Below are 12,159 nucleotides of genomic sequence, written 5' to 3' on the forward strand. Positions count from 1 at the left end.
AATACAGTGTGTATCTGACTCTCATCAGAATTGGCTTAAAGAGTAAAATATTACAGAAAAACTTCTCCCACCTCATTGAAAAGTGGGAGAGGAAAAGTGAAAAGGGAAAGAATAAGCTAAGCAGAAGGGAACACAGAAATTGTGAGGAAAAGGGGAGGAACTCTAAGGTGGGTGGAGGCATCCTAAAAAGGGAGGGCTATGAAAGGCAAGTGGTGCTCACAAGTTTAATACTGGGAAGGAAGGTAAGGAGAAAAGCATAAGCAGGGATTAACAAGATGGCAAGAAATAAAGAATTAGTAATTTTAACCATAAATGTGAATGGGATAAACTCCCCCATAAAGAGGAAGTGGTTAGCAGACTGGATTAAAAGCCAGAATCCTACAATATGTTGTTTACAGGAAACACACCTGAAGCAGGGAGATACACACAGAGTAAAGGTAAAAGGCTGGAGCAGAATCTACTATGCTTTAGGTGAAGTCAAAAAAACAGGGGTAGCCATCCTGATCTCAGATCAAGCAAAAGTAAAAATTGATCTAATTAAAAGAGATAAGGAAGGGCACTATATCTTGCTAAGGGTAGCATAGATAATGAAGCAATGTCAATATTAAACATATATGCATCAAGTGGTGTAGCATCTAAATTCTTAAAAGAGGAATTAAGAGAGCTGCAAGAAGAAATAGACAGCAAAACTGTAATAGTGGGAGATCTCAACCTTGCACTCTCAGAATTAGATATATCAAATCATAAAATAAATAAGACAGAAGTCAAAAAGGTAAATAGAATACTAAAAAAGTTAGATAGGATAGATCTTTGGAGACCTATCATATCTATGGAGATCTAAATAGAGATAGAAAGGAGTACACTTTCTTCTCAGTAATTCATGGAACCTATATAAAAACTGACTATATATTAGTATATAAAAACCTCAAATTCAAATGCAAAAAGGCAGAAATAGTAAATGCATCCTTTTCAGATCACGTTGCAATGAAAATTACATTCAATAAAAAGCCAGGGGAAAACAGATCAAAAAATAATTGGAAACTAAATAATCTCATCCTAAAGAATGACTGGGTGAAGCAGCAAATCATAGACATAATTAATAATTTCATCCAAGAAAATGACAGTAATGAGACATCACACCAAAATGTGTGGGATGCAGCAAAGCGGTAATAAGGGGAAATTTTATATCTCTAGAGGCCTATTTGCATAAAATAGAGAAAGAGAAGGGCAATGAATTGGGTTTGTAACTAAAAAAACTAGAAAAGGAACAAATTAAAAATCCCCAGTCAAACACTAAACTTGAAATCCTAAAAATAAAAGGAGAGATTAATAAAATTCAAAGCAAAAAAAAAAAAACTATTGAATTAATAAATAAAACTGAGAGTTGGTTTTATGAAAAAAACAACAAAATAGATAAACCTTTAGTAAATTTGATTAAAAAAAGGAAGGTGGGAAATCAAATTATTAGTCTTAAAAATGAAAAAGGAGAACTCACGCTTAATGAAGAAGAAATGAGAGCAATAATTAGAAGTTAGTTTGCCCAACTTTATGCCAATAAATTTGATAACTTAAATGAAATGTAAGAATACCTCCAAAAACACAGCTTGCCCAGATTAGCAGAGGAAGAAGTAAATTGGTTAAACAGTCTCATTTTAGAAAAAGAAATAGAATAAGCTATTAATCAACTCCCTAAGAAAAAATTCCTAGGATTAGATGGATTTACATGTGAATTCTACCAAACATTTAAAGAACAATTAACTCCAATGCTATATAAACTATTTGAAAAAAATAGGGATTGAAGGAGTCCTAACAAATTCTACTTATGACCCCATCATGGTACTGATACCTAAACCACATAGGTTGAAAACAGAGAAAGAAAATTATAGACCAATCTCCCTAATGAATATTGATGCAAAAATCTTAAATAAAATATTAGCAAAAAGATTACAGAAAATCATCCCCAGGATAATATGCCATGACCAATTAGGATTTATATACCATGAATGCAGGGCTGTTTCAATATTAGGAAACTATTAGCATAACTGACTATATCAATAAGCAAATTAACAAAAATCATAGGATCATCTCAATAGATGCAGAAAAAGCATTTGATAAAATCCCACATTCATTCTTACTAAAAACATTTGAGAGTACAGGAATAAATGGACTTTTCCTTAAAATAGTCAAGAGCATCTATTTAAAACTGTCAGTAAGCATCATATATAATGGGGATAAAATGGAACCATTCCCAATAAGATCAGGAGTGAAATAAGGCTGCCCACTATCACCATTACTATTCAATATTGTATTATAAACACTGGCTTCAACAAAAAGAGTTGGAGAAGAGATTAAAGGAATTAGAATAGTAATGAGGAAACCAAATTATCACTCTTTGCAGATAATATGATGGTATACTTAGAGAACCTCAGAGATTCTACTAAAAAGCTATTAGAAATAATTTATAACTTTATCAAAGTTGCAGGATACAAAATAAATCCACATAAATCCTCAGCATTTTTATACATCACCAACAAAATCCAACATCAAGAGATACAAAAGAAATTCCATTGAAAATAACTGTCAATAGCATAAAATATTTGGGAATCTATCTGCCAAAGGAAAGTCAGGAATTATATGAGCAAAACTACAAAACATTTTCCACACAAATAAAGTTAGATGTAAACTCTGAGATACCAGTACACAACTGTCAGATTGGCTAAGATGACAGGAAAAGATAATGACAAATGTTGAAAGGGATGCAGGAAAACTGGGACACTGATACATTGTTGGTGGAGTTGTGAACGAATCCAACCATTCTGGAGAGCAATCTGGAATTATGCCCAAAAAATTATCAAATTGTGCATACCCTTTGATCCAGCAGTGTTTCTATTGGGCTTATATCCCAAAGAAATACTAAAGAAGGGAAAGGGACCTGTATGTGCCAAAATGTTTGTAGCAGCCCTGTTTGTAGTGGCTAGAAACTGGAAAATGAATGGATGCCCATCAATTGGAGAATGGCTGGGTAAATTGTGGTATATGAATGTTATGGAATATTATTGTTCTGTAAGAAATGACCAGCAGGATGAATACAGAGAGGACTGGAGAGACTTACATGAACTGATGCTAAGTGAAATGAGCAGAACCAGGAGATCATTATACACTTCGACAACGATATTGTATGAGGACATATTTTGATGGAAGTGGATTTCTTTGACAAAGAGACCTGAGTTTCAATTGATAAATGACGGACAAAAGCAGCTACACCCAAAGAAAGAACACTGGGAAACGAATGTGAACTATTTGCATTTTTGTTTTTCTTCCCGAGTTATTTATACCTTCTGAATCCAATTCTCCCTATGCAACAAGAGAACTGTTCGGTTCTGCAAACATATATTGTATCTAGGATATACTGCAACATATCCAACATATAAAGGACTGCTTGCCATCTAGGGGAGGGGGTGGAGGGAGGGAGGGAAAAAAAAATCGGAACAGAAACGAGTGTCAATATAAAGTAATTATTAAATAAAAATTAAATTAAAAAAAAAAAGAAAGGGATGCAGGAAAACTGGGACACTGATGCATTGTTGGTGGAGTTGTGAATGAATGTAACCATTCTGGAGAGCAATCTGGAATTATGCCCAAAAAGTTATCAAACTTTTGATCCAGCAGTGTTATTACTAGGCTTATATCCCAAAGAGATATTAAATAAGGGAAAGGGACATGTTTGTGCCAATGTTTTTGGCAGCCCTTTTTGTAGTGGCTAGAAACTGGAAATTGAATGGATGCCCATGAATTGGAGAATGGTTGGGTAAATTGTGGTATATGAACGTTATGGAATATTATTTTTCTGTAAGAAATGACCAGCAAGATGAATACAAAGAGGCTTGGAGAAACTTACATGAACTGATGCTAAGTGAAATGAGTAGATCCAGGAGATTATTATACACTTCAACAACAATACTGTATGAGGATGTATTCTGATGGAAGTGGATATCTTCGACAAAGAGAAGATCCAATTCAATTCCAACTGATCAATGATGCACAGAATCAGCTACACCCAGAGAAGGAGTACTGGGAAATGAATGTGGACTACTTGCATTTTTGTTTTTCTTCCCAGGTTATTTTTACCTTCTGAATCCAATTTTTTTTTTTGTGCAACAAGAGAATTGGATGGATCTGCACACATATATTATATCTAAGATATACTTTAACATGTATGAGACTGTCTGCCACCTAGGGGAGGGATAAAGGGAGGAAAGGGAAAAATTGGAACAGAAATGAGTGCAAGGGACAATGTTGTAAAAATTAGCCATGCATATGTTCGGTCAATAAAAAGCTATAATTAAAAAAAGAAAGAAAGAAAAGGAAAAAAAAGAAAAAAAAAAGAAAGAAAAGAAGCCTTTGAATTTTTTCTGGAGCTATATGCAATCTGTAGTTCCTTAGTATTTCTATGGTCTTTTGTAGAAGTGCTTCTAACGTTAACTCCTCAGGTGCACACCCCAAGATATCATCTATGTAATGTAACAACATAACTTTTGGAAATGCTTTTCTTACAGGAATAAGAGCAGCAGCCGCGTATATTTGACACATAACAGGGTTATTTTTCATTCCCTGTGGCAAAAATGTCCATTCATATCTTTTATAAGGCTCAGCTGAATACTAAAAAGAAAAATCTTTTCATATCTTCCTTATCCAGAGGAACAGAATAGAAACAGTCCTTAATGTCTATAATTCAAAGAGGCCATTCTCTAGGCAACTGAGTAGGAGATGAAAGTCTAGGCTGAAGAGTTCCCATAGTTCCCATCTGTTCATTTATTTTTCTTAAATCAATCAACATTCTTCCATTTTCCAGATTTCTTTTTTACAACAAATACAGAGGAATTCCAAGGACTTGGAGTAGGTTGTAAGTGTCCTTGGTCAAATTGCTCCTGTACTATATCTAAGAAAGCCTGGATTTTTTCACTTTTTAAGGGATACTGTTCTACCCACACTGATGTATCAGTTTTCCATTGAATGGGAACAGGTAAGAGTGTAGGCAGGCTTTCAATAGCAGCCATGCCTAAAAAGCTGAAGTACTCAATTGTAATCCTAACTGTTGTAATATATCTCTTCCCCATAGATTGATGGAGATCTTATTTACTACAAAAGGAGAAAAATCCCCTTTTATGTTCAATTTTCTTTTCAATTTCACCTTCAAATATCCATCTCAAAGGAATAATCCTAACTTCAGCTGCTATTGATCCTCCTATGCCAGACATATAGGTATCTGCCTTAATCTTTGGCCAGTGACTGGCCAGGCACCTCTAATGGCAGTATGTATGATTTGCACCAGCATCTACCAATCCTTTCAATGGTATGCCATTTACATAGATAGTGAGCACAGGATAGTCAGTTGTAATGGCTGCAGTCCAGAATATTCCTGGATTCTATTATTGAGAGTCAAAATCTGGGTAAATATCACCAAATTGCTTAGTAGGTAAACCTGATGGAGGATCAGCCTCCTCACACATTGTCTACCTGTATTAGTGACTGGGATATTAGCTACACATTTCCTAGTTTCCTACATCAGTAAATGGATAGACATTGTTTTGTAAGCACTCTCAGGAGGTGAAATGGTCAAGCCTACTGTGCCTGGAGGCAAAGGATCCATAGGCCGGACAGGGACAGATTTCACCTCTCCAGGGAATATCTCAGTAGTCTAGCTGCATACAACTCTATTCTCCCAATTGTAATCTCTTTCCCCCATCAGGTTGCTTCTTGGCTTCTTGGTCATGTTGGGATACTGAACTTCTAAAGTCTCTCTGGGTATAACATCAGCTTACATCATGCCCCAAAAGTTTTTTTCCCTGAGTCAACCTACATTCTGATGCCCAATGAAAACCTAGGTTGCATTTTGGACATAGGGTTTTGGTCTTGTTCTTCCACCCTGTCTTCTATGCTAACATTGAGCTTTCAGATGTCCTACTTTACCACATTGAAAGCATTGACGAGTTTCTCTGGAAATCCCTTGCCAAAAGGGGCACTATCTTTCCATGTTCATCATAGCTTAGGTATAAAAGGTATTTGTGCTCACTGTGGCACAGCATCTTATGGGAGATGTTGGAATCTTTACAAATTCTCAAGTCATTAGAGTTGATAGAGACAACAATTATCAAATTTAGCATGGTTCAGTATGATTGATCTAATCCTATAAGGAGATGTCATGGGCCACAAGAAACAAGGTACTAAGTAGAACTGATAGACAATAATGCTTGTGTTCACACCTTTAGAGAGCTCATATAAGCAAGAAGTATTTAAGTCCTCATTGGAATTCACAAGTATGGAAGATTCACAAAGTTAACTGTATAACTTTGTGAATTCACACCTTCCTTGAAGGTCTTATTTATTATAAAAGGAGTAAAATCCCCTTTCACCTTCAATTTTCCTTTCAATTTCACCTTCAATGCTAAAGGATCATCTCTTGAGTAATCCTAGTATAATTCTTCTAGAAACCTCATTAGCATTTTCTCTAGCAAGTTGTCTTATCATAATTTCTGTTGCTGCATTTTCACCAATAGTTTGTATGATTGTTATCTGCAGATGTCCTAGAAAATCAGCAAAGGGTTCATTTGGACCTTGTGCTATTTTTGTGAAGGCTTCCCTTCTATCTTGTCTTTCTGGGAGGGCGCCCCATGCTTTGATACCAGCAGAAACAATTTGCTTATATGATACTACAGGAAATTAATCTGCGCTAAAGTGTCTGCATAAGGACTTAAACCTGCTAGTTGATCAAAGGTAATTGGCATATTAATTCCAGGTTGCCTATTTTGTTGGGCTTGTATTCTATATTGTATTTTTGTTACTACACTCAGAAAGCTACAAGTTTTGTCCAGGTTCTAAAACTGTCCTTGCTATAGATTTCCAATCACTAGGGGTTAAGATTTCATAAGCCAAATTCTCTAATAACATCTTAATGTTAAGACAATGTAGACCTATAAAGAGTACAAGCGTTTTTCAGATCTTTGATAATTTCCAAATTAAAAGGAATGTATCTTCTTCCTTCTTGACCTGAAGAGTCAAACTCTGTTCAATCACAGGGTATGCTTTCTATTCTAAATCAGATGTATCCTGTCCTTCATCTTTAGCTTTAATTAATGCCTTTTGTAATCATGTTATAGGAGGTGGACAAAGCTGCTGCATGGGTGGTGTTGATTGTGTCACTGTCCCTCAAACTTCTCCTCCTCTCTCTACCTATAAAGGTGAAATTGAGGGGGGAGGGTCATGAGATGGGGAATGGCCCAAAGGCTTCTGCTGAGAAGCACCACACTCCTTAATTTCATCAGCACTGTACTTAAGTACTTTCTTATCCAAATCTTCATGCTTTTTAGCTTCTTCATCAGTACCAACCTCCTCCTGCTCTTTCTCCTTTTTCCTTATTTTAAAACTTGTGGGATTCCTTAAAGCCAATTGTATTATGTTGTATATGTAGAATGTTTCCTCAGGAATTGAATCAGGACCATTATCTTCATAACATTCAAATAGATGCTTTCCCACTAGTTTCCACTAATCTGGTTCTAATTTTTCTTCCTCAGAGAACCAAGGAGACGTGCATTCTAATATTTCTAAGAGTCCAATGATCCACTGCCAAGTTACCAACAAACCTTACTTCTTTATTAACCTAACTATGCTTGCTACACATTTCTCTTGGGGTGGGGAAGGCTCTTTTCTTAGTCGTTGCCCCATTTCAGCTGAAAAACGAAAGTGACTAGTTTACTCACCCCATTTCCGGGCTATAGGGACTTCTCCACTAAACTTACAATTAAGTCAGTCAAACTGCTGAGTGTAGGTCTTACAACCAGAGCCTCAAAATGTAGTGTGCTTCTTTCAGTGCCCCACGTTGGGCGCCAAAATGTAATGTCCGGGCTGTTTCTGGAGGTTCTCCAGACAGGCCTTGGTCTCAGCAGGATAGTCACCACCAGGATAATCAGGTATAGAGTCTAAAGTCTTTATTGTCTCCTTCACAGTCTGTTCACTCTGAGTCACTGACTCTGACTGACTATGTCCCCAGTTCTCTCAGCCCTTACCCTATTGCAATTACATCATTACAGCATACTGAGGATGTGTGAACTAGAGAACCATTTCATCACCACACTAAGTACTAAGTATATAAACTAAAGAACCACCATCTCATCAATCACACTGAGTTAACACCTTGTTGTAAGTATCCTTGTTTCAAGTATACATCTCCAGAGTTCCGACCCTCTACAGAATGTCACAGAGAAAGGAGGAAAAAATGACTCCTGAACACAAACTATTATATATTGAATTACTTTATATTTGTTTATATTTAATTTCTTTACATTTTATATGTCTTTATATACATCCTTGCTGTTTCCCCCATTAGTATGTAAACTCTTTATGAGTAGGGATTTTTTCATTCATCATATTTATATTTCTTGGTCCTAGAATACAGTATCTGGCATAGAGTAGATGTATTAACATTTATTAACTGATAGATTTAATACATCAGCAATCAGACACACTAACTATTTTGTTAATTGAATTAATTATCAAATCAAACTCAGAGGGAGATGCTTAAAAAAACTAGATTTGATAAATAGATGAAAAAAATTAACAGAAAAAAATAGGAAATACATATATTTTTTTCAAATTCAAATGAAGAATGCAGAAATAGTTATGTTGTCCCAGGAGACAAAGAAGTTCTCATCAATGCAACACAACAAAAATGTTAAACACACTTATGGATCATAATGCATCAAAAAGTCATGAAGAAAGCAAATACAATTAAAAATGTGGCCTTACATGCAGACAAAAAATGCTAGGTTGATAAATGAATGCTTGGGTTAAAGATCATGTTATAATAAAGAACAGTGTGACAGTGTAAAAGAGGGCTGGTTTAGCCAGGTCTTGCCTTTGACATACATATCTGTGACCTTGTGCCAAATAAAAACTTCAGTTACTCCAACTTCCTTACCCCAAGGAAGAAACAACTAAGACCTAAGAGAAGTCACAAGTCGAAATCTTCCCAGATAGTAACAATTATCATTATTATTGTTAGCATGTATAATAGAGCTTTATGATTTATAAAGTACTTATTATATAATCTCATTTTATTTTCATGACAATCCTAGAAAATGGGTGATACTCTTAGCTCCATTTTACAGATGAGAAAACTGAAACAAAGAGCAGTTAAATGACTTGCCTAAGATCATGTGCTGTTTATCAAAAAAAAAAAAAAAAAACCACCCTGTTTTATTCTGGGATAGGTCATCAAAGCATGGAAAGTCAATTTGGAGACATGCATGATCAACATATTAATTTAGACTATTAAATTAAAGTTATTTTAACTATAAAACTATTAAGTTAAATCAATAAAAAATTCCAACTTACTTTCTAGCCACTGTGGTTACTCTGATACGTCTCTGTCCACTTGAATGCTGGTACTGAGTCACAAATTGAATAGCACCACGTCCACCTTGAGGAATTGGAGCATTATGCTAAATTTAAAAAGAATATATAGACTGAGCAAAAATTGAACTATCATCTATCTACAAAAATCCTGCCAAACCACAAAATGCTGCCAAAATTTATTCTAAATTGAATCTATAGAATATCATTTTGCAGAGCCAACAAAATGGAATTGGGAATTTAAGCAGATACAAAAATGAACAGATGAGGAAAAGGGAAGAAAAAATGATAAAGGGCAAGAGAAAATCTATCAAAGTGAATTCAATAGTATGCACAATAAAAATCAGATGAGTGAAAACTGAAAAAAGGAAAGGGTAGAAAAGACAATGATGAAGAAGTTAAGATGAAGAAAAAGAGTGGGAAGATAAATTCAGTCAGGATAGACTGGTATTCAGGAATAAAGTTCTAATGCAGAAGAAAGAATTGGGAGGATGGTTCAAGCATGAAAATTTTGCCAATGCTCAGCTAATAAACAAGGAGAAAAAAGCTTTGTAAATAAAGACATGTCCTATATGAAAAATAACAAGATAAAAAAATACCACATGTATATAAATTGAGCAAAAATTGAACTATAATCTATCTACAAAATATTGTACCCACAGACACATATATTGCTTTGATTATGTACTTAATCAACAAAGCAATGTCAGTACATATGTATGCCAGTATGTATATAGCTATACATCCCTATCACATATCACATGCTATATATACTAATATTGTTTTATTGATTATATACATTTAAGTAAATCATTATGAACTTAAAAAAAAAACCCCTCTACTTATTTGATATAAATATTAATAGCAGATATTCACATATCATTTTAAGGTACTTTATACATATTACCATATCTAAACTCCACAACGATCCTAGAGAAGATAAATACTACAGAAGGTATAGCAAAAAAATTTTGAGTATTATATAAATAAAGAAGCCTTATTTAAAATCTTCTCAGAATTTACTGGAATAACCATTCAGACTTCCTCATGCTATCATGAGGCATCAGAGTAGAGCATCAATACGGACTGATTACAAATAATAAAATCAAAATATAAAAGATATATATGCATTTTAAACAAAAATGAAAATGGAAACATTCATCTTAACTTGATTCTACCAATTCAAAATGGGAAAAATAAGCAAAAATCAAGTAGCCCATTCAAAAAAAGAAGCTAAAAATTCTAATCAAAATGTTTAAGACAAAAAAAAAATTCTGACGATGGTACATACATAGCATACTTTAAGTAAAAACTAATTACAGTCATCTCCCAAAATGATATTGCATAATTCAACCATTTGATCTGCAGATCACATGCTGTATTATCTTAAGTTCAAGGACATCAGCACTAAATAAGTCTTTAAAGAAGAAATAACATGTCTTTCAAGAGGTTTCTTCAAAGAAAAAGGAAATACCATGGAAAGAGCATTGACTTAAGATTTAGAAGATCTAAATCCTAAGGCTGGCCCCACTCCTCACTTCATGACCTTGGATAAAATCATTTCATTGCTCTCAGTGCTAATTTCCTGCCTATAAAATGAAGGCAATCACACCCACCCTGATAAACTTACAGGATAGTTATAAGAGGATCAAATAATATAATTTATGTTTAAATGCTCTGAAAAGGATGTGAACAGCATTTGGTTATGTTATAGGTAAATTGAGATCAATTCGTAAGAGGAAGAAAGAAGGCTGAATTGCATTTGAGAAATTTTGGAGCACTTTGAACAATCTTAATTTGTTTCCTCACACAAAAACTCTTTTTTAATACTCCTGATGATGCTACAAAGGCCACAAATCACCTAACACCATAATTTCCAAAGAGTAACAATTTTAGGAGACCCAGAGGGCAATACAGATATGAATGATGCAACCAAATAGGATGTAGGATATTACCATCAATAGTATGTGAGCAAAAAGTACTGCACTGGTTATCTAGATCCTCTATGGAAGATTTAGGAGGAGAAATGGACAAAAATTACATAGGCAAAAAAAAGAATTGCAATCTGCCCCAGTGAAGTAACTACACTGATATTCATGAATACACTGTATTCATATCAGAAATTTAGAAAGATCCAAGAATCAAAAAAATCATAAAATAGCCTTTTAGAATGGGAAAGATCTTCAAAAGATCAAAAGATTTCAATTCCCTTGAGGAACTCCTTTTAGCATGTAAATGAAATCCTTTGTAAAGATTAATGAGTTCTACAAATTAAATTATTAATATATTATGTTACTAAACTACATGAAGAAACTAAGATTTATAAAAGAGAGATAACTTGTCATATAATTCCATTATTCACCATAGGGAAGAAAATATAAAGTATTAAGAATCTTCTCAGGTCAACAGGATATTTTTTAAAAATTTTCCATTATTAAAAAACAGAAAATCATACCTGGTTGACAACTTCAAAATACAGAGCTAAAGTTGTATTAGGATTGAGTCCACATATTTTCCATTGGCAGGTGCCACCTGTTCCTATTTCCTATAAGTATAACACATAATAAGCTTAAAAACAAGAATAAATATTATGTAATAATAAAGTGCATACTAAGTTATATCATAACCATAAACATCCAAAGATGGACATATAATTCATTCTAAAAAAATCACGATGTAAAAAAATGTTTAAAATTCAGTGGACTATAGGAGTACATTAAACTCTACTGCACTCAGTTGATTATATTATAA

The 12,159-nt window shown here is 34.1% G+C and overlaps 1 protein-coding gene across 1 annotated transcript in view; it reads right to left on the reverse strand.

Moving 5' to 3' along the window:
* Nucleotides 1-12,159, reverse strand: part of SEC23A (SEC23 homolog A, COPII coat complex component) — an 88,888-nt gene that overhangs the window by 35,211 nt on the left and 41,518 nt on the right. The window contains exons 12-13 of the mRNA XM_051978066.1: nucleotides 11,864-11,953; nucleotides 9,391-9,497 (exon numbers count right to left, since the gene is read on the reverse strand). Coding sequence (XP_051834026.1) covers nucleotides 9,391-9,497; nucleotides 11,864-11,953 — 197 coding nt within the window. The remainder of the gene's footprint in view (nucleotides 1-9,390; nucleotides 9,498-11,863; nucleotides 11,954-12,159) is intronic.

The sequence above is a fragment of the Antechinus flavipes genome, chromosome 2 (genome assembly GCF_016432865.1).
Source record: "Antechinus flavipes isolate AdamAnt ecotype Samford, QLD, Australia chromosome 2, AdamAnt_v2, whole genome shotgun sequence".
Classification (NCBI taxonomy): Eukaryota; Metazoa; Chordata; class Mammalia; order Dasyuromorphia; family Dasyuridae; genus Antechinus; species Antechinus flavipes.